General features: G+C 43.1%; 1 protein-coding gene across 2 annotated transcripts in view; it reads left to right on the top strand.

Moving 5' to 3' along the window:
- LOC124050884 (protein eva-1 homolog A) overlaps positions 1-22,099 on the top strand; it is a 67,970-nt gene that overhangs the window by 21,355 nt on the left and 24,516 nt on the right. Inside the window, exons 3-5 of one of the 2 annotated variants that reach the window (XM_046373832.1) lie at positions 748-871; positions 3,036-3,188; positions 11,454-11,597. In XM_046373832.1, the coding sequence (XP_046229788.1) occupies positions 748-871; positions 3,036-3,188; positions 11,454-11,597 (421 nt within the window). Of the gene's footprint in view, positions 1-747; positions 872-3,035; positions 3,189-11,453; positions 11,598-21,616; positions 21,843-22,099 lie in introns of those variants that run through there. The other variant, XM_046373833.1, reaches the window with a different exon arrangement.

Here is a 22,099-nt window from a genome sequence, read left to right as displayed (position 1 = left end):
TAATCTTTCCTTACATTGAATATCTGGTGGCACCACTCAGTACTGCGGTTTCTCATTTTAAAGCCTTGTGTGTAGATGGTGAAAGTTGTCCCTTTTCCATCATGCAAGAAACATTTACACGATTACATTTACTTTCTTTAATGACTGGTAACACAGAGGTCTATGTATTGATAGTTAGTTTTAACTTGAAATCTTGTCCTGGAATTAAAATATATTTTTCTTACTTTCTAAATTTCCCATGAAAAGACTGAAACCAACAATGTGCTTGTGTCACTTTTAATACTTTATGACTCTTCTGCTCTCTGGAAAAATACACAGGTAACCTTTATTTCCCCCTGTGCATTCCATGATCTATTGTAACAAATACCATTTCTTTTATGTTAAACTTGGAGAAGGCTCTGAACAGAATCCATTCAGTCATCCCTCCAGCCGAGTCGGCTCTCAGTACAGGTGAATGTATTATGTTGGAATGTGCTCACCTGGGTTACAGTTGGCTAAAGATGAAGAAACTGGAGAAGCAAAAGGATGCCGGGAAATGAGTGGAGTGGAGCTTTCCAGAGACTTCTTTTTCTCATTCTCTCTGTTCTCTTACCTGCTCTTCTCCTCCATATTCCCATGGCCACAAGCAGCCTGTTTGAAGTGGTTTTAGGTTTGCCTGCTGCTGGTCTCACCATCGTTGGCTTATTGTCCTCCCTCTAAACCTCTCTTTGGTCTTCTCCCGCTCTCTGTCATTCTTTCCTTCTTTAGAAAATGCTGGACGAGTGCCAAGACAGAAGGAGCTGTCAAGTCCTTGTCAACAGCCGCGTGTTTGGGACAGACCAGTGTCCTGGCAGCAGTAAATACCTCATTGTCTGGTACAAATGCAGACCTAGTAAGTCCCTCATCACCTGAAATTCTGACAGTGACACACATTTTTGTCCCCCCACCCCTCACCTGTGCAGGGACATTTTTTTGTTTTTGTTCTCACAAACCTACACTTTCAGTCTGAAATACATCAGGGGTTGGATCACCTCATTTGGTTACACTTGAAACAACAATATTAACAACTAAAGAAAATCCATGTCTAGTTTAATTGTGTGTTGTTGAGGTTTTAGGGAGCAATCTTTATCAAGGACCATCTCTATTATTAGAGAAAGGAGAATTGTTCCTGTGTTGTGAGCATCCTCCTTTCAACCAGTGGCCATGAAGTGAGTGGTTGATAAAGAGAAAAATCTCCAGAAAGAGTGTGTCGCTGAAAGGGGACAGCGCATCATAATAAAGCTGTGATAAATGTCAGGTTTAACTAGGCTGCTTCTAATGCTGACATAGAAAGCATCTTAAGGTAATTTAAATTGGCACTAAGCCCAAAACTAGTTCAGTACTTTTCAACTTCTGACTCTGTCTGTGGCCGTCAGCCACAAACCTACGGGTTCTTGTTGAAAATGTATCACAAATACATACTTTCTGAAGGGCTTAGAAAGGTTAAGTAATTTCTTGAAAGAGCTGGGCACTGTATTTATACAGTACTTTTACAGTAGTATACAGTGCTTTCAGTAATTGTTATTCGAATTGGAGTAAATTGTTTATTTTAGGGGGGCTGGTTTCAGCTTTGGGTTAATACACACTTTCTGCATGCATGAGCAATTGCCGCATGCGTGTAATTTTTGCATAGTGGCCATGTTTATGTCAATGAAACAAGATGTCACGATGTGAGCTAACATGGTTCATTAATGTGTTTTTATGATACAACAATGAAGAATCAGCATCAGGCTTTGGCGGCATAGGCTGTGACTGTGGCTAGAATAGATTAATTGCATTTGTTAAATTTAATAAGGTTCATTTTTTTTATTTTTGTGAGTCATATCTTTCAAAACAGGAAGTTCAGTTTACTTCTTATTTGATCAATTTCTCTTTCAACGACCAACTTTCCTGTAAATTCTACCTTGGATTAAACATCACAGTATCTGTGTTAGCCTTTACTGCTTCTGCCATCGTCCCTGCTTTGTTTAAAAGAAGAAAAAAACTCTTTGCATGCCTCTCTCCCTTTATCCCTCTCCTTCCCTCTCTCTGTGAGCCAGGAAGCTAAGAGTATCACTCCGGAGGGGAGCCACAACAGCACAGTAATCCCACCCAGATTCTGGTCTCCATTCATGGCTCAGTGCTGTGCTGAGCCAAGCCACACTGAGCTGTGCAGCAGTTCACACTAGAGTGACCAGAAGTGGGCATTAATCCATTGATCCCCTCTGACCTCCCCACTTTTTCTTTCTCCACCCGACCACCGGGGCCAATCAACAGCTCTTTGTTCACTGTCACTTAACCAATGACTTCTCAGCAGTAGAGAGAAAGGCAGCAAGGGGTGTTAGTGAGGTGCAACGGGCAGGTGTCACTGCCTCTGAAAGGAGCGGTAGATGGAGGAGAGAGGAAGTGAAGGAGAAAGGGAGGGAGACTGAATCCATCACCAAGAGATATAACAAACCAGTCCTGCCCCCTTTTCTCAGCTTTCTCTCTTCTTTTCTGCATTCCTGTTCCACTCCCCACATGGACATAGAAACGCCTGCTGCTGTTGGTGTTTTTATTTGCTGGCCAGTGGAGCTGCTCTGGCTGTCACAGGTCACTGTGGCTGGATGTGTGTGAGGAATGCTTCTACATGGCTCTACATGTCCAATGAGCTACTCTGCTGTCTTTTTGCCTGCTAAATGAGGCCTTTTGTCAGGGCCTCTGCTTTATGTGCTCATTGCTCATGCTTTACAAAGGTTTGATGAATTAAAACAAAATAGAAGAAATTTATTGGAAATTGGAAATGCTATTTTCATCTGAAAGTGTAATTTTTGAAGTAAGGAAAACAATAGACAAGGTAAGACATGAGCAGAGAATTCAAAATTGCTTCATTTTTCTATTAATTTACAGCTATTCCAGGTCTAGGTGCATGAAATCACATAAAGTCAATACCATATACTACTGTTTGTTTTGTTTAAATCTGTATTTAAAATGCTCCTTTGGTTTTGCTTCTTCTTATTTGTAACATTGTGTGTGCATGTGTGTGTGTCTATCTCCAGATGAGTATAAGAGTAAGGTGGTCTGTGAGGAGGAGAGGATGAGGCTGAGTTGCAAACGGGGCATGCAGATCGCCGTTTACTCCGCCATGTTTGGCCGGACTCAACAGGGCACCCTGGAGTGTCCCCTGCACCACAGGAGGGCCCCTTCAGTAGGTGAGTGGGGGTATCAGGGCAGCTGAGAGGCTGAGGAAACTGCATTTCTCACAAACCACCGAGAAGCCAGCTGTAATAGCTCTTAGTTTAAAGCTCGCTAATATATGACCCATTTATACTGAAGGTTAAAAAGAGGGAGCTAATATAAAATGTTATAAATGACCAGTCAGTTCATCAAAATAATATGTTTCACTTAAATAACACAATATACCTCAGATGACAAAGCTGAATGCTAATGACGTCTGACTAAAAATTCATATCTCAATTCACAAAGGACTGGCCATAACATTTTATTTTGCTCTCTAAAATTGGCTGATATAGACTTCATGTTTGCATTTATTGCTTTTGATTATATGGCACATAAAAGCAACAGTTATAGTTCCTAGCAATAGTTTTACTCGTTATTACGTTACTAGCTAAAGCATTTTAAAGTTTTATTGGTGCAGCTTGCTCCAGTAGTCACTAGTCTAAACTAACTAACTCCAATAGTCACTAAATCACCGGTTTTCTAGCAGCAGTTAGCCAGCAGTAGCGGTAGACCGAGCACTCTTAGGAACAACTTCAGGTGTCAGGGTGCTGTTTTGTTTTGTAGTCATCTTAACTGATCCTATTAACATCTGCACTGTTTGACTATTATTATCACTCGTGCTTTTCATCAGTTGTGGGGTCAGTCTGAGGTCAGGAGAGGAATGAAGTTTCTTACATGAAGACACAGACTGGGAATGCAAATAAAGTCAGCTTGCGTTTCAGTGATGTTAAAATGAGGCTCCTTGTCCTGCTGATGCTCTCATACATGCTAATGATTTGGGAGAGTGGAACTTCAGGTCACTGTGGGCTTCTGTTTATTCTTTAAGCCAAGATTCGTCTGCTGATAACATAGGCGCTATCCATCAGGCAGATGATGAAAATGAAACATTTTTATTAATGAGTTTTACACGTCAGCACTCGAACACCTCTGAGCCACACAGAGATCTGCAAGACGCTGCCAGGCTCATAACCCCTGTCAAATCACTCTTTGACTTGTGTGATATTACCTTGAGTTCCTGTTGTGGTTTGACAGATTTTATAATTCCTCCAGAGCTTCTTTGCCTCGGAGGCTCTGGAGCAAACACTTTGCCACACCCATCCTGTATGTGAATCATTGACGCTGCTCAAACCGGAGATTACAGATTCATAATGTAACTTTTAGCAGCACATTACCATTTAGCATTTCGTCATCTTGTTAGGAAAGCATACCGAGATAAATAAAACCATCACCCAAGCTCAGGTAGACACACACAAACACATATTGCCAGGAGGGTTGGGGTGGAATGCAGATCAGGTGTCTCTGTCACCCAAAGTGCAGAGTTTGTCCTGTAGAAAAGGGACAGTATTGAGTTCCCTCCAAGTATGTGTGTGTGTGTGTGTGTGTGTGTGTGTGTGTGTGTGTGTGTGTGTGTGTGTGTGTGTGTGTGTGTGTGTGTGTGTGTGTGTAAGACACAGAGAGAGAGAGAGAGCTTGCATGGGATATCCAGATGTAGCCTCACCTTGTTTAGGAGAACATCACTGACTCCGAGCTTGGACAGAGTACCAGTATAACCATAGCTACCCTGGTGGCTCTGGCCCCTCTGCTGGACAACTCATTTATTTTGCTTTAGCCTACACTGCCTTTGTTTCATTGTAGATAAGTAGCCCAAGCAGGTGTAAGTTGTCTGTGTGTGTGTGTGTGTGTGTGTGTGTGTGTCTGTGTGTGTGTGTGTGTGCCTGTTTAAAGATGTGAAGGAACAGTGCACACTATGGACATGTCCTGTGTACCTTCTTTATGACAGAGGTGACAGGACGGGCTCGAAAGGCTGGCACAGGTGTCAGTCGGTGGGTAATCAATCAATCAAGCACAAGAGCGGCTGTGTGTGTGTGTGTGTTAGTTATTGTGTTCTGTATGAACATTGTGAGCTTTGCTTTGAAACAACATCAGCCAGTCCTCCGCATGCAGGTTGACCAGGAATGTGCAACAGGTAGGCGTAGCGGGTGAGTCAGGGCTGGCCTGATATCTGGTTTCAGACTCTGGATTAAATACAGTAGCTGAGTTCTCACAGCATTGATGGAAAACGGACTCTACTGTTACAGTTGTACAAAGGCCAGATTAGAGCAGAGGAGCGGTGGTGTCTCCTGTCAAATCACATGCTTACATTGTTTGTGTTTACATCAGCCGGACAGTCAGACATACACAAAACGCCTTGTTGTTCCTGTTCATCTGTTATACAGCATGCTTTTCTGTGTCTCTATCGCATAAACACACACGTATGTATATACTCTTCAACCACCCACAAACACCTCCTCAGGCTGTTCCAGGCAGTCTAGCGGTACCCTGGTGGGATTTCCCCTGTCAGCTCCGCCTTTCATGTGGCTCCCATGTCACCGGGAGCAGGAAGTGAGGGTGTCTTGAGTGACAGCTCAGGCACACACCATTAATTATTTTTAAATGCTTTTTTTCTCCTCTTTATTTGCCCTTGTGGTGCCTCGCACGTGCGTGTTTGCGGCTCTGCATGTCTGAATACTTTTGGCCTTGGCAGTTGCTTTTACATGCAAGTTTGTTTTGTGCCTGTTTCCTCTATTTAAATGTGTGTTTGAATGTGCCAGGGGGTGGGTTGTAGTAATCTCCTAAACCGCACTGTCCTGGCAACCTCACTGTTCCTTGAGGTGCGAGATCAACGCCACCAGATGATGTCAGTCAGAAAGACATTACAATGTACAGCAGCACGAAAACTGCTTGTTTGTTGGAGTTCAACACCTGCCAGGTGTTTTTGTTGTTTTGTTTTTTTTGTAGCGTTTAAAAGCTACCGACCTCTGGAGATCCTTTGGAGTGTACAACCAAATTTAGTTTGTCAGTTTTGCCGTCCATTTACCAACATAGAGAGAAGGTATGGTATTTGCTTATTGAATCCAAAGTAATGGAATATAACGTACTGTGTATATATTTACTGATAGAGAGACACAGAAACAAGTGCATATTCAGGCATGTGCACACAACGGTAAGCCCCCTTTGATCTCGCCTGTTCCTCGGTTTTGGGGTGGGGTGGGAGTGGTGGAGTTGGACAGGTCTTTGCGGTGATGAGGAATCCTCAAAGCAAAGGGGCCTGCTTCAGTCCTCCTCTCTCATCTGCCCCATTACCATCACACACACCTCTTGACATCTAAATAGCCCTTACACTTGGCATGCAGGGTCCCAGACTGCTTTTGCTGTTTTTTTTTCTTTTTCTTTTTGAAGGCCACTGTGCTTTCACTTTTGAGTGAGCCAAGGCTTACGGCGAGATGTTTCAGAATGTGAGCACGCACTGCTTGGTCCCTCATATGATCACGGATGCTTTTGAAAAGCAAGCATGCACAGCTGCTGTTCAAATTTAAGACTTGACTTTTGGAAGCCTGTTCCAGTTGTTAGTGTGTGAGCGGCTTCAGCGTAACTCTATCTGCTTTTCTCTTTTACTTTGATGCATACAGACCAGATAAGTGACAGGATGTCGGTCTTGTTTTGGAACGTTTTCAGATTAGATAAAATTCTGCACTTTTCTGTGTGTTTGAATCTGCCCTGGAAGAGTAACCATCGTCCAAAGCAGTAGTTGACAAATTTCAGTGATTGAATTCTGAGAGATTTTCCTAAACTTTGTTAGAACAACATTCCTGCAGGTGTCTTCCCTGCATATTCTTCCCACGAAAACAGGTCCATGCAAAAGGACCACCACTGATTGAAGTTGTGTTGTATGAAAGTATTAAATAACATGTTGTCAGTGATGGCACACATGTGCAGGGCTGACTGTTTTGGTACCAGTAGCCCCTGACTCTAGAAATAACCTGCTATCAGTTTTCAAGCAAATGAAGAAGTGTGCATGTGCTTCTGAGCAACTTTAAATAACTTCCTATAATATTTGGCTGTGTTACAGGAGGAGGTGAACCATTTACAGTAAACCTGTGTGTGGGTTAGTGGTCTCAAATGCATTAATGACATTTACAGAAAGCTCTTGGCGTGTGCACGTCTGTTCACCCTAACACGCCATTGAAAGCCACTTTTCTGTCATACAAAGACTTTTAATCCCACAACAATGACTAGAGCCTCCCTATGAAATGATACGTGTCGCCGGTGAGTCAGAGTAGAAGAAGAGATGAGGACTTCTGACAAGTTTGTCCTCCCATTGTCTTGGAAATTCCAGGAAAGGTGTGCGTGGGTGAAATACCTGGAGCTTTGTTGTGGAGCGTTGCTGCGAGAAATTTCTGGGCAAGGTTGCTGTGGATGCACTGTTTATGTGTGTGTGTTTGGGTCACAGTAATTCAGTCCACCAGCATTATACTCTCCTACATTAGTCGTAATATAAGGGCTCTGTGACAAGTGAAACCTGACAGCAGCCGTCACAACAACACCACCAGAGCCAGTATTTTATTGTATTGGTATTAATATTACTGCAATGCTATTGCTTTAGTTTTTAATTCTGTGGAAGTTGCAAAACTGCTAGACTGCTAGTGATGAGAGTCCGAGGATGATCCCGGTGGCGAGCAAGCACAAGATTAGATGCATGACGGATGACTGATGTGACAAGAGGAGCTCAGCAACAAAGAGGGGCTGCTGGTACGGGGCAGCGTAACAGCACATCAAATGCATGAAAGACGGAGAAGAAGACGTCATTTGGAGATTTCTCAACCTAGAAATTTTAAGAAAAAAGATAAGCCTTTGTGTTTTCTCGTTTTGTGGTTCTCTCTATGTGATATCAGTCTGCGATGAGTCATGAATGTGTCCAGGAAACTCCTCCCTTTCCCTCCGTCACCGCTTGTCTCGGCTGTGGACCTTCTCTTCTGAACCACAGGCCTGTCCTTGTTGAGCGTGTAGAGGCTAGAGGGTTTGTGCACATGCTCAGAGGTGGTTGAGGTTAAAGGCTAGAGGTATCAGGGGTTATTCATGCCTGTTCCCCTCTGTGTGTTTTGCTTGTGTGTGTGTGTGTGTGTGTGTGTAAGAGAGGGTCGTTGTATGCCTGTCTGTCTGTGTTAAAGCCGCTAATGAGAGCCAGAGGTTGTCGGACCCTCAGGAATGTTCTTTTAAACTACATAGAAATGCTGTGTATGTGCATAAGCATGGAGAGCCAGTGGACAAAGAATAAATGTGTGTGTCTCCATCCTCTTGTCTCTGGAAGCCCCCCCTCACTCCGGCCCCACCCGTTGGCCCCCCTGCTCTGCTAATCACTCAGTCAAGGAATCAAAGCTGCTGCTAATGGGGGTCTGTCTGTCAGTGGGTTCTCTTGTCAAGAGAGGAAAGTTTTTAGCGTGGCACACCAGCTCAAACGAGCCCTCTGGGGAGGAAAAGAGAGCAGGAGGGCAAATTAAACTACATCGGGCAGACCAGGAGGTCATTGTGCTGCAGCATCTGCACTTAGATACTGGTATACATACGCAAGAATGATGGGATAAATGAAACTGACTGAAAGTGAAAGAAACTTCTGTAATCGTTTCTAACTTTTACCACTGGAAATATAGAAGGGGATGAATGGCACATCTGACAGCAATGATGAGTTGATTAATCGATTAGTTGAAAGCTATTTATTTTAATAAACAGTCGATAATTTTAGGATTTTTTTTAATGCGAAAATGCCAGACATTTGCTGGTTACAGTTTGTTCCTTCAGTGAAAATAACCACATCAAAAGACAAGGAAAATGTTAGTTTCAGACCTAATCTCGTCAGTTTGTGCAATCTGTCTCAGCTGATCAGAGGATGATCAGTTTCAGTGCTTCAGGTTGCACAGTACTGTTATGTCAGTCCTGTCCTCAGGATGCAGTTCAGCGTGTGATGATTAGTCATATAGTTTTTCCTGCCCTGTCATGTGCAGGAGAACTTCTTTTTTTTTTAATCTCACTTGGGAACAAAAAAACATTCATTCATTCTGATTATACAGTTATCAACCACATTTCTGTCTACTTATTGTCATGCTCGTTTGCATGCTTCATGGTGGAGACTGATGCAGGTATGTTTCAGACATGTTTTCATCACACGTGGCAAACCGAGATGAGAGGTTTGTCTGTACGTGCTGTCATTCTTACAGCAGTGTCACTTGGCAGCACAAGAATTCATTCACAGAGTGTTGCAGGGTTTGCAGATGTAGCAGGTTGTGAAACTGCTTCATCTGAGGGGAAACTGACCTTTGAGGTATTTGGCTAGTTACACTCGGTGGTTCCCACAGGCTTCCGCCTCACTGCATCCTGGTTGGGAATTCCAGTGTGTCGGCTCCAGCTGGGAAGTCTCCGGTCGGCGATCCGGTCTCCGGTCATTCTTATCAAGCTTACCAAACATAATCTTTTATCTGGTGTCTCTACAAACACACTATGAAATAAGGTTTGGCTCTTGGTTATGATTGCTGAAATCCAGTAAGACAGGACAGCACAGTTGTGGGCCATTCAGTGAATTCCCTGTGTTGACACTGCATGGCTGCTGAATTGCCCTCTTTCATTTCCTGACTGGGACATTTGGCCTTTGACCCGAGCCATAATTTGTTGTGGCCTGTTGACGTGTGAGCCAAGCCTTAATTGGCCTCTTACTCCTTCCTTTCTGATCTCCTTTTTCTCTTTGGAGCCCGCCAGGGCAACCAGTGTGAAAGCATAGTGTCCGCTTTCAAAGGCTCATCTCCTTGTGTTGTTTTCTAGTGTTAAGATGGAGTGTAGGGGCCTGGGAGGCATCCATGTGGAACCTCAACCCATCCTCATTCCCACACAACTCAGCGGGAGGTTCTTCTGACTTTATCAGTGCTCCTTACACCTCAGTTTGTGCAATCTGTATTCCACTAGAGTTACACAATTAACAGTGTTAAAACACCATGATGTTGTTTTTTAATCCCATAGTCAAACACATCATTTTGTCTCACTACACATGCCACGAACAACAAACAGTAAGATAACAAATGGTGGATTATTTGTCAATAATAGATCAAGTGAATAATCATTTGCTGAAGCCCTCCTTTAAAACAATTTTTGTTAAAATATGAACATGTTATTCTGGCGCTAAAAAGTTAATTTCGGTCTCTGCGAGCACTGCAGGTCAGGATATCGTTCTGTGTAGTCGTGTTACTGATGTGAGAGGGGAAGGAAGTGAGAGCGGAAAAAGGAAAGAAGAGCCTCATCTATCCGTCCACAGGACGAGAGCTACAGAAGAGATGGTCTGCAGGAGCTGCTGGGTGCTTAGCGATGATGTATGAGAGCCACATCTATTACTCTGTCTGGTCTCCACACACACACACACACACACACATTTTGGATCAGGTATCTTTTAGACAATGTGAGGCCCCAGTAAGGTTTCTGTTTGTGGGTCTGATGTGGACAGAGGCTCCACCATGAGAGTTGAGAAAGCCTATATGGGAATAGGGGTGTGTGTGTGTGTGTGTGTGTGTGTGTGTGTGTGTGTGTGTGTGTGTCCATATCTGATGTAGCTGACAGAGACTCATGTAGTCCTTTTGTGCCTGAAGTGCTACCTGTCCATCAATGTACATGTACAGCAAGGTAGTAAGAGACTCATCTGCAACATGAACTTTGAATATATCTGAAAAAAGAATATAAAGTTACATACACTGTTGCTGGAGATGCATCATAATGGGATGACAGACTTTCCGTGGGGTGAGAGCAGCAGCAATATAAATGCGTCGTTGGCAGAAGTTTGCATGGAGTGAACAAGGTTCTTCTTCTTTAACATCTCGGCGAGAAAACAGCTAAACATTATAACTTGGGCTAACTCTGGATCATTTACATTTTTTTCCAAATTAACTAATAAAATAAACATGAAAATTTGCAAGATGCTTTATTTTTACAGCTCCTGTGATTTTTCATTTATTTCTAATGGAAATTACTATGAGGTAACAACTATAGGGAACACAGAGACAATGTTTGGAGACAGCACATGAAGTAACTCATTCATCTGAGGGTTTAAGATGGAACAAGTAAATGATATAGTAGGTGCTTTGGGAGAGATGGCAAGCAATGATTTATTTATAGACACTTCAGGGATCAAAATCTTAATGAATGGAAAAGACTAAAGAGATGTAAATGGAACAACTGGAACTAAGTTTAACTGATGAACACTGTCTGCATTTTAGGTCTACAACTAATGTTGTCTATTAATTTTTACATTTTTTTGCTTTTGTTTTTGGTTTTGCTTGCTTTTGGTTTAAGCCATAAAAATAGTTTAATCATATACTCGGTTGAAGTACTACTAGCCTGTCTAATAATTCACTGCTCCCCCTCTCTCTTCGTCTTTCTGTCAGACTGCCAGTCGTCTGTGGCCCTGCAGGTCCTGACCACTCGCTGTCAGGGAAAGAAAAGCTGTCTGATTCGAGCCTCCACGAGAGACTTTGGAGATCCGTGTTACTCTGGCACCAGGAAGTACCTCAGTGTCATCTACACCTGTGGTGAGTCCCAGCACATGCGCTTCACTGATGATTTTGTTTGCTTACCACCAGGGGGCGATGTTCACTCACCGATCAGCTCGGATTCAGTCTCATCTGTTCAATTCGGTTCAAAAAACTTTATTTGTCCCCAGGGGGCAAGTCAAGGGCACATAGAGCAGTTGTATGCATACACAAAACAAGTCAGCTAAGCTGCCAGAACAGAACAAAGCAGATACTAGCAGTATTTACATGAGGTGCAAATCTGTATTGAAGTTGAAATAGCAAGGTGGTGTTTTACCTCAGAGCTACCAACTCTAAAATGGAGGAATTACATGTTTTTGGGTTTTTTTACATTATGGTGTTGATGCTGTTGCACACTCAAAGGTGCGAAGAGCCATACAATGAACAGTAAAGGTGACTGTGTGTAACTGTGTTATGGTACCCTCAGTGGAAATATTGTCCTGGTTACCATCATTGAAAACTTAAAGAACTTTTCTTTTTATGAAGACAGTGGAGTAGAAAAGCTGCCGTTTATTGAATGACAATCACAGACTTTACATGGCAACACATTTTTCAGGGGAGGGGGTAGTATAGGAATCTAAGAGAGTCAAACAGGAAGTTCAAAGCTCAAAGCTACTTCTACTTTCATGTTGATGTAACATTGTTCAACATGAAACTCCCAAAATGTAGTTAACAAAAGCAACTTTGGCATTGTGTCTTGTGACTTTTCATTTGGGTGGATGTGGAAGAATGATTGTCTTCCTTTTTTATCTGTTCCACACCCCTGGGCTAATCCTGACCTGTCAAGGCTGTAATTCATTAACCACACACTGGGAGACGCAATTAAATGCGCACACACAAACACACACACACACACATGCTATTCAGGCACCTCCAGCCTCAGGAACTGATCAGTCAGTTTCATGTCTTGGATCCCCCTTCTCCTTACCCAGCAAAATAAGCGAAGCGTAGATCCAGATGATTCAAAGCTTTGAATTTTTTTTGATCCATGCATCTGTCTTCATCTTCATGAAAATCTGTTTTATGTGTCCCCCAGTACTGTAAATTAAGCAGTAATTACTCTGTGTGTGTGTGTGGTATCTTCACTGTCCTTCTGCAGCTCTTCTCAATGCTTGAATTTGCACATTAGTTATAGCTCGTTTGTTGTCTGGTTTTGAGGTTCCATCATCTAAGCCTGTTGTCTTCAAATGCTTTTTGTTTTGTCACATTGTTGTCCAAGAATCCATCCATTCTATATCTCAGCAACATCCGGTCAGCACAGACAAGAATACACAGAGCATTCAGCTGTGTTTATGGAGTCATTTGGCTTGAATCTCTGTCTGACCTCCCTTATCTGTCACTGATAACATGCTCTCCTAACAGCTCTGGTGCTGAGATGGGCCAGCAAACGTGTGAGGTATGCAGGGGATGTGGGATGGTGTAAATGTTCAACAGATCGAGGGATGAACGTGCCGCGAGGGGGGCTAGAGATGGGTTTCTTGGGCTGCGGTGGGAGCCGAGGGGGTTGAACGTGAGTAAATCAGTCTAGCTGCCTCAGACATGAAGTCACTGGTTGCTCCAGGCTCCAGCGAAGTGGTAATTTTGGGGGATCCTCTTTCATTGGTGGTTGAGTGCGTGTGGGATTGACCCCATTTGTGTCGGAGTAGGGAACGAAGGATGTCTGTCTCCACATGATTGTTCGCATTTATGAGCATTTCCGTGTGTGTGTGGGGGGGTGACACCTTTGCGTGAATGAATCAGTGCCTGTGATTGGCAGACTTCCGTAGACTTTTTTTTTCTTTCTAAAAAAAGGTATATATTTTGTCTTTAGTGTAGCATTAGGTCACGCTGCCCGTGGTGTAACCTACTTAAAATCTCGACTGTCCCACCGTGACCTAGTGCTATTTTAGGGACTTTTGCAGCTTGCCAAGAATAAAATAATTGCAGAAACAGCTGTTTATGAGTTTGCATGTGTACATGCGTGTGTGTATGTATAAGTGCTGGTTGTGATGCACACAAACAGGCATGAATATGCGCTTGAATCACAGTATATGGACTCTATGTTGGCCTCAGCTTGCCTGTGATTTATAGAGCCATCATCCCTCTGAGCTCCAGCTCCCTCTTCACACAGCCCCAGGGGCAGACTTGCTCCTCAGCAATAACACAGCAGCAAATGGCCCGGAAACTGCCATCGGTCTCCCAGCAGATCACACACACTCCACGCAGTCGCCACTGTCAGGCTTCATTTACATCCCGTCCCCCTGGAGGAAGCCACTACGGTTTGTTTGTTTGTCAAAAAATATTTAAACCAGCTCTAAATATCTTGACATCTCTGTATTTCAACAAGATGAAGTATAAGATAAGAGCAGATTTATTGATCAGTCACGGAGTTCTTGTCTTGCAATTTATTCATAGTCTAAACTTAGAAATAAATTACCCTCAGTCCAGCTGCTGGAGATTGATGAATGAGCCTGCTTGGGGCACTTTCTTCAAAAAGCAAAGCTCCAACATGGCTGCTTTGAAGTTTCATTCTTGTAACGCTGTGTTGGTTATTCTGTCAAGGTTTGACCTACGCCTTTTGAAGCTGCATGAATGGAAAAACTCAGCCTCTTTGCAACATGCATCCATCCATATGTTAGATTTGTAAAAACGTCTGGTTGATGTTTGCATTGTATGAGTGTGTTTTTGGTCATGTGCTGGAACAGGAAGAGTCCTGTTTATATTGCAGGCCTGTCCTGCAGCCGCAGAATATCTTTCTTCCTATTTGCCAACATTTTCTCTGTGCTTTGTGAATGAAGAGATACAGCTTCCTGTTTCTGCGTGTGTGTGTGTGCATGTGTCTTTGTACCATGAGGTGCAGCAATAATTTAATCTTGATTTTAACAAAATATGATTTATGGACATTCGTGCTGATTAAATCTTATCCTGAAGGATCTTCTTCCCTTCCTCCCTCTGGTGTCAGTCCCAGCCAAAAGCTTCCCTACCTCTTTTGAAAGTTTTAAAAGTTTTGAGACTCTATATCAAGATGAGGAGGCATCTCGTCTAAACTTCCCTCTAAGGCTTCCCCCCCAGGAGTGTTCAGTGTGGTGTAATGGATCACTCTGAGCAAACCACACAGCCTCTCTTGAACCATGCAGAGCAGACTTTTGTGGGGATGAAAGGTTATGGAAAGCCTAATGAACAGGTCTAATTTCTAGGCAGGAAATGGATTAATTACAGCACTTAGCTAGTTAACAGGGAACCTGGGTTTTAAGAAGGGTGTAGGGGGAAGGGTTCAGTGGAACAGGCAACTCAGGCATTTCTAACCTTGGGGTTGAAACCTCAAAATGGAAATAGGATCCCTGATATAATCCCAATGAATGTATAATGAGTCCATTAATAAATATCCTATTTGTTTTCAAATACTACTGCTGCTTTTAATAATAGTTGAAGGATCATATCACACAGCCTTCACAAACAGATGGATTTTTCTCAGTGTTAATCAAAAGATAGATGTTCAGGTTTACACATATTTTGGTGTCTTTGTAACGTTTATATAACCTTTATAACAACAATCTGAAATGAGTCGGGGATTTGTAGAAATCAAAGGAAAAACTCACTCTCAACTCTTCAGCACATCTCACAAAACGACCTGTTTTGTTTGTTTCCACACAAATCTCAACATAAAGTGCTCTTGAGATTTGTCTGATTTCTGGCTGACATTTGGAGTTTTCAGAGTCAAACAAAAAATAAAAAAGCGGTCATTGCTATATTTATGTGCCAGGAAGTCCACTTTGCTTTGAATGGAAAAGTTAATGCACGCTACTTGTCATTGAATGTCATTCCATTAAATTTAATAACACAGCACTTTGTCACAAATTAACTTAATTGAATATCATAAAATATCTGGCTATCTGGGGATGATTTTGTATATTGTCTTAGCTGGAAAATTGAATTTCCGTGTGTTTTGTGTTTTCACCAATTATTATTGAATATTTCCTCCATTTTTTCCCTCTAGCAATTTGGATACCTCAGAAGTCTTGTTTTATTAATTTTTATGAAAGTTACACTGGGGCTAAAGTGCAGCATGCTGACAGAGGTGTGGTCACTGGACAGTGCCACTGGTGTTTTTAATGGACCCAGTCCGAGCAGTGAAGGCATCGGCCTCCTACATGTGGCTCGGGTCGGGGGGGTTTAGCTGTAACAGGGGAAAATAGAGGAAGATAAAGATGTAATTTAGAAGCTTGAGGGTTCACATCGTCCCAATTGGTTATGCAGACATACGCACAGACACTTGAGGTACACATGTGGCCACTGCAAGCCACACACTCCTGCAGCTCCCCTGCACACATTCATGTCATGTCAGCAGAGGAGACTGTGGGGAAGATGTTTACTTTGGCCCAGTTGTGTGGAACTGCAGTCCGGCCGGGCAGGCAGTAGCTGCTGCTGGGCCCCATCCTACTCCCTTATAGCTCATCATCTTATGGCTGCAGACCTGGAGGACAGCAAAAAACACATACACACACACATCGTTATCCTGTGTGCAGTACAAGGCCGAAGCAAATGAACACTCTAAACTGACACACATGCAGGTTTCCACACAGAGCTGACATGGCAGTTTTTAATTTAATTTAATTTAAGTTACTTTATTAATCCCAAGCTGGGAAATTACGTCTCTGCATTTAACCCATCACTGATTGAAACACATGCAACATGCAACATGCAGTGAAACACACAGGAACAGTGGGCTGCATCAAGCGCCTGGAGAGCATATATTGGGGGGTTAAGTGCCTTGCTCAGGGGCACATCAGCCGGCTAAGGAGGGTGGGGACATTACCACTTCACCACACTCAAATTTTTCCTGCCCGTCCGGTGGGGGAATCGAACCAGCAACCTTCCGATCACAAGCCGCTTCTCCTACCTCTAGGCCACAGCTACCCCAAGCAGATCCAAGCACCTTAGTTTTCTTGGTGTTTTTGTGCTGTCTAAAAGCCAGTCATGTTTTGGGTTTTTTTGCATGCTTGAATCCAATCTCGTATTGCAATTTTGCAATATTGCAAAGTTTTTACCTTGCAATATGTTGAAGCTGCACCTTGTTAGGTGAAACCAAAAAAGAATTTTTTGCATGTGTTTTCACCTGAATGCACTGCCAGAATGGGTGTGGTTTACTACAAATGGCCAAATCCAGCCCTCAGATACTTCATTGGTAACATCCCACGTCTCATTGCATCATTATACAGTGAATGACCAACACCGCCCACTGGGTAAAACATACCAGAAAAAAGGTGATCCGCGTTGTGAGTGTGTTGTGTGATGTGAGCGAGTGGAGAAGCAAGCAGAAAGGAATGAAGTGGCCCCTCTAAATGCTCCCCAGCCTCGTTACCCGAACCTGACTCTGCAGAAACCCCGGAATAACAGCCAGCAGCTGGCACTCTCAGGAACACTGCTGCGAGAAAAACACACAGCACGTGACCTCACCTGACCTGTGAGAGAGTGTCGGAGTGGTGCATTCATAGGTGGTTGTGGTTGCTTCACCCAATGCCCATAAAAGGCTTTGAGTTTAGTAGTGGTCTCCTCGCGCTCAGGGTGCAGTCTCCGGAGCAGCACGAGCAACATACAAGTTTTTTGGCGGAAACACACTGTTGCCACGGCGATTTGCTGATGTAAGGGATTGTGGCTTTGCCAGCATGTTCAGTCAGCTGATGTCTGCACCCGCACCGTGTCTCATCGGCTTGCATCATCTGGTGTCTGCTGGCTGTTTGGTGCACACATGTTCGCACACATGCACACGCACAGGCACTCACAAGCATGTTAAAACTGGTTAAATCACATGCTAATTCTGGTAGTTTTTCCCCTCTTTCAAACACATGCACACTTGGCTACATGTAGTGTAGCCATACATTACAAATCTAGTTTAACACCCAGCCGGTGTGATCACTGGCTCGGAGAGAAATCTGTAAGAAGTTTAATCAGATTAAAATGTATCTTGAACTAAAGGTGTTAAATTCCCCCTTAAGTTCTCACAGCTTTTCTGACTTCTCGTTCCCATCCAACCATAGATTTTTTTCTGCATGTATGGTTGGCGTCTTATGTCTTTTTCTTCAGTGTTGTAAACCCCTGTCTTTCATCTCATCCCTCTTCCTTGTTTGTCTTCTGTCTCCAATCTGTCCACCAGTTCCTACTATGTGCACAGCGATAGCACAGAGGTTAGAAGTTGACTGTTTTTCGTTCCTGACTATCTGCGCCAATAGGATTTTTTTTTCCATGTGCAGTAACGCCATTTGTTGAACTTGCATTTGGTTAGAATCAAATCCTTTTAAGTTTCATTTTATCTGAAAGAAAAAAAAAGTTTATTACATCCTTAATTACTTAAAATGAGAGACTGCCACTTCTCAAGATAAAAAGAAAAGCAAAGAGTTTGAACTATAGATTAAAAATCAAACCATGAATAAACAGAAGTTATTACGGTTTCTGATGTGGTGCTTATGAAGTGCCTGTAATCTGTAGTGTCTGTAGTCTGTAAACTGTGCTGTTATCTAGCAAATCCTTAAGGCAAAAAAAACTAAACGGCTGATTTAGACTTCTCAACAAAGTACTATGGACTTACTACTAAACTACAGACAAAAGATTTGTTGTAACTTAGACTCTTGACTCTTCTGATTTTGCCTGTTAGGGGTCTCAGAAGTCAGTGACTTTTTCCTTTTCCCCTGAGTCAGTAGTTTTGTATCTTGGTCCACTTTTATATTATAGCACCAAACCTTTAAATGGTTCCTTAAATGAAAGTAGAAAGAAAAACTGGAAATGGAAACTCGTCTGTGTGTCAGCCAGACTCTTTGATTCCACAATCTGCAGACTTGTTAGTGAACATGGGGAAGCAAAAACAGAGGGCTGCTGCTGATAACACACACAGATAACACAGGTGACTGCAGCGTGATGGGATGAGTGCCAGCTTAGTGCTCACTGGGCTTGATGAACTCAGTGCAAGACTTTGAGGCAATCAGCATCAGCTCTTTCCGAATGTGCGTTATCACCTGTTAACCAGAACAAGATAAACATATGCAGCGACAGTATGTGTGTTGTGTCTATGTGGTTCTATCAAGTAGATTTAGTAGTACAAATGTGAGTCAGCTCCACCTCCAAGTGTCAGACTAAAATGCTCCTTACACATTACATAATGATAATCCAGTAGCATAACGTGTAAGCCTTAAAGAGTCTGCTTCCTTCATTTTACATTTTAACTGCGTTTTTTTTAACTTTTGATACTGAAAGTTTGCCAACAGTGTTTGCGTATGTTCTGCTTTTGACAAATACTTTCGGTGCTTGTTTATTGCAGTATTGCTATTTTTTACTGAAGTAAAGGTATGGACAGCTTCTTCCACCACTGATGATGAAAGAAGAAATAGATTATTCAGTTTCTTGGACTACTTTTCCGTGGTTAGCTGCTGTTTCTCTGTGACGATGGATCCACTGTAGCGCTTTCTGAGTGTGTGCTATCAGCGGCATTAGGTGTGGGTTTGTAGGTCTGAGCTAATTATTGACTATTTGATTTCCTGTCTGAATGCTAAGCTGTATTTTAATTTGCAGAACTGTGAACTTTCTTTCATGCTTTGTCTCTACCATTTTATCTTCATTGCACAGATGGTCTCATGACATTAGATAATCTGTCTACCTTCCTATCTGCTCTTCCTACTGGCTCAATACTGGCCACTTGGTCCTAGCCTCTGTGGTCTTTTATTGAGGTCATAGGTCTCATAACTACTGATCTGTACGGGAATGGGAGAAAGAAGGCCTCTCTGATGATCATTGTTCGGCTCTGACGCTCTGCTGCCGCTGGTCAAAGCCACTTAGGTCCCTGTAAGCATTCCAGCCCCCAACATAGGAAGCACTTTCCAGATCGGAGGAATGTTCTGCGTTTGGCTTTAGGCTGTTTGTCTTCTTTAGAAACATATGATAATGGGAGCACGCACGCACACAAACACATGCATTCACATGTACAAACATACCTACACACATAAAAATAGGAATACAAGTAGATTATACAGTACATGTACGAGCTGAACGCACAACGCACAAACACACAAACATCCCCCCTCGTCCTGTGGTTTTCGCTCAGTCTGTTTTCCCAAATGAGCGACTGCTTCTTTGTTGGGCTGGAAACTGCAAAATAAGCAAAGCTCTGGACGAGAAGCCACTGCCAACTTTGTCAGCTTCACAGAGTCGTAAACTACTATGTACACTACTGTTGTTCGTGTCACCAGCCTGTGCTCACGGCGAAAACTACTCTCTGCTCTTTTTGGGGTCCATCGTTCTTGTTTTCGTTTGTATGTGGAGTCGGAGGAGGTGGGGGGCGCAGACTAATGCTTTCCAGTCCGTGGCTGGTTTCAGTTTTCCTCCTGCGGTGGCTGAGGACAGAGGGAGAGAAAGGGAGAGGGGAGAATTGGTGTATGTGTGTGTGTGTGTGTGTGGAGGGGCAGTGTAGGGGGTGGGAACCAAGGGAGAAATTCCCAGGGCATCTTAAGCTAGAATTATAGTTCTGCAGGATACATTTAAATGTCTTTGTGGATCCATGCAATGAGGGAGGTTTTCTGGGCAGTTATGGCTCCCACAGGTCTGCAGACGAGTCACTGTGGACACCTGGCAAGTCTCTTCGTCTCAGCTTTATTTACAGCACCATGTCATGATGTTTTGTATCACATGGTTGGACGCATGTGGCGGCGCGATACACATTCCTGCTGATGGTTTCACGCTATTCCGCCAGTTGACAGTTCACAGCTACTTAGCATCAAGAAACACAGCAATTCACCAGAAAATGCAGAATCCATGCAAGATTTCAAATGTTCCACTTTATAGATGCTTCATGAAAAGTTCTCAGGGATTCACATGATGTGTGTTGGTGAGAAACACCAAACCTAAAGATAGCTGTTCACAAGATGACTGCACAGGATAGCTTTAATAAAATACATTTCAGTTTGTCTGTTTCTATTAAAACTGTAGGAAACAAATTCTCAAAAATAACTTAAAGGGAGAGAATATCATCATAATGTCGCTCAGTAAAATCTATGAATGAGCGCACTGGCAAAATAAGTGTTGATGCCTCTGAAATCTCAGCCTGACACTGCACAGCTCTGACTATCCAACAGTCTGTTTGGTTTGTCCAACTTCCTGTCAGGAAAACCAAAAAGAAACAACAAAGACAAACAACAGCTGGGAAGAAAATGAAAGGAAGGAAGGAAAAAAAAGAACCTTTATTACAAAATAGGTGCATTTAAATTGCAGTACTTGGATATTGTATGTCAGAATTTTGTGATTTTTCTGGTAAATCACTTCTGTAAAAAAATGGACAAGAATGTCACATTGAATACCTGACAAACCAATGTACTTCTCCATAAAATAACAATAATATTAGAATGAAGCTGTCCCGTTCTTTGATATCCAACGCAGTGGCCTCGTTCAGCCAGAGACATCATTAAGGGACAGCCACCATGTTATAAATGCATATTGCTTCACAGTATATATATGCTTATATCACCAACCCTGCTGTGTGTGTTCACTTCAACCCCGAGCAGATTCTTCCAGCTCTTTCACACCACATTCCCGGATTCCCAATCCGAGCTGAATGAACTGCTCAGGTCATTTCCTTGAGCTGCCATCTTTCTTTCTTTTCTCATCTCTCTCTCTCTCTCTCTCTCTCTCTCTCTCTCTCTCTCTCTCTCACACACACATACACATGTTCATGCATACACTCATAGCCCCCTCCTCTTTTGCTTGCTCCTTCCCTCCCTCTTTCCTACCTCTCTTTGCCTGCTCACTCACGCAGCAGTGGGCTGTGTAGGTGGACACACATGTCCCTGCTTCTGTCTCCCTCCCTCTCCCTCACCACCTCATTCTCTCTCTCCCGCTCTCTCCTGCTGTCACATTCCAGCTATCCAAAGCTGGGTTTAACTTTCTCCCTCCCTGAGAGTAGGAAGGAAGTGGAAACTAAAAGAAGAGAAGAGTTAGAAAGAGGCTGGATGAGAAGAAGAAGAAGAAGAAGGTGCTAGCTTTTTCTTTTTCCTTTTTTGGCGCCACGCTCTCTCATTCTGGTCGGACCCACGGTAGACTATTCACGTGAGCGCTTGTTTTCACGGCAAAGCTGGTCCCGGCTCTGCTGGCGGGACGGACGGGAGGAGGAGGAACAGGAGGAGAAGGGGGCAGTGTTTGACAAGCCAGACAGCCGCACACAAACACACGCTCAGAGAGAAAGTTACTTCTTGGACCCTGGAGGATTTTCCATTCAGCAATGTGTGTGTAAGTGTCACCTCGTCTTCTGCCCGAACACGCTTTTAAATCTCTCGGCTGCAAGTCTGGCTGCTTTTGCCTGTTGGTTTCTTGTTCTGAGACTTTTTTATGTTATTTGAGAAGTGGGATCATCCTTCTGGTTTTCCATCTTAAAAGCTTTAAACTTCGGATGTTTAAGAGTCTTTTCTCTGCATTTTTAATCTGTCGTCCAGTTTTCCTGTTGGGAAGTTTAAATGCCTCACCTTGTGCTGCCCTCAGGAATGTCA

Source organism: Scatophagus argus, chromosome 19 (genome assembly GCF_020382885.2).
Source record: "Scatophagus argus isolate fScaArg1 chromosome 19, fScaArg1.pri, whole genome shotgun sequence".
Classification (NCBI taxonomy): domain Eukaryota; kingdom Metazoa; phylum Chordata; class Actinopteri; family Scatophagidae; genus Scatophagus; species Scatophagus argus.
Note: the sequence above shows the minus strand (reverse complement) of the source record. Positions and strands in the feature narration are given on the sequence as shown.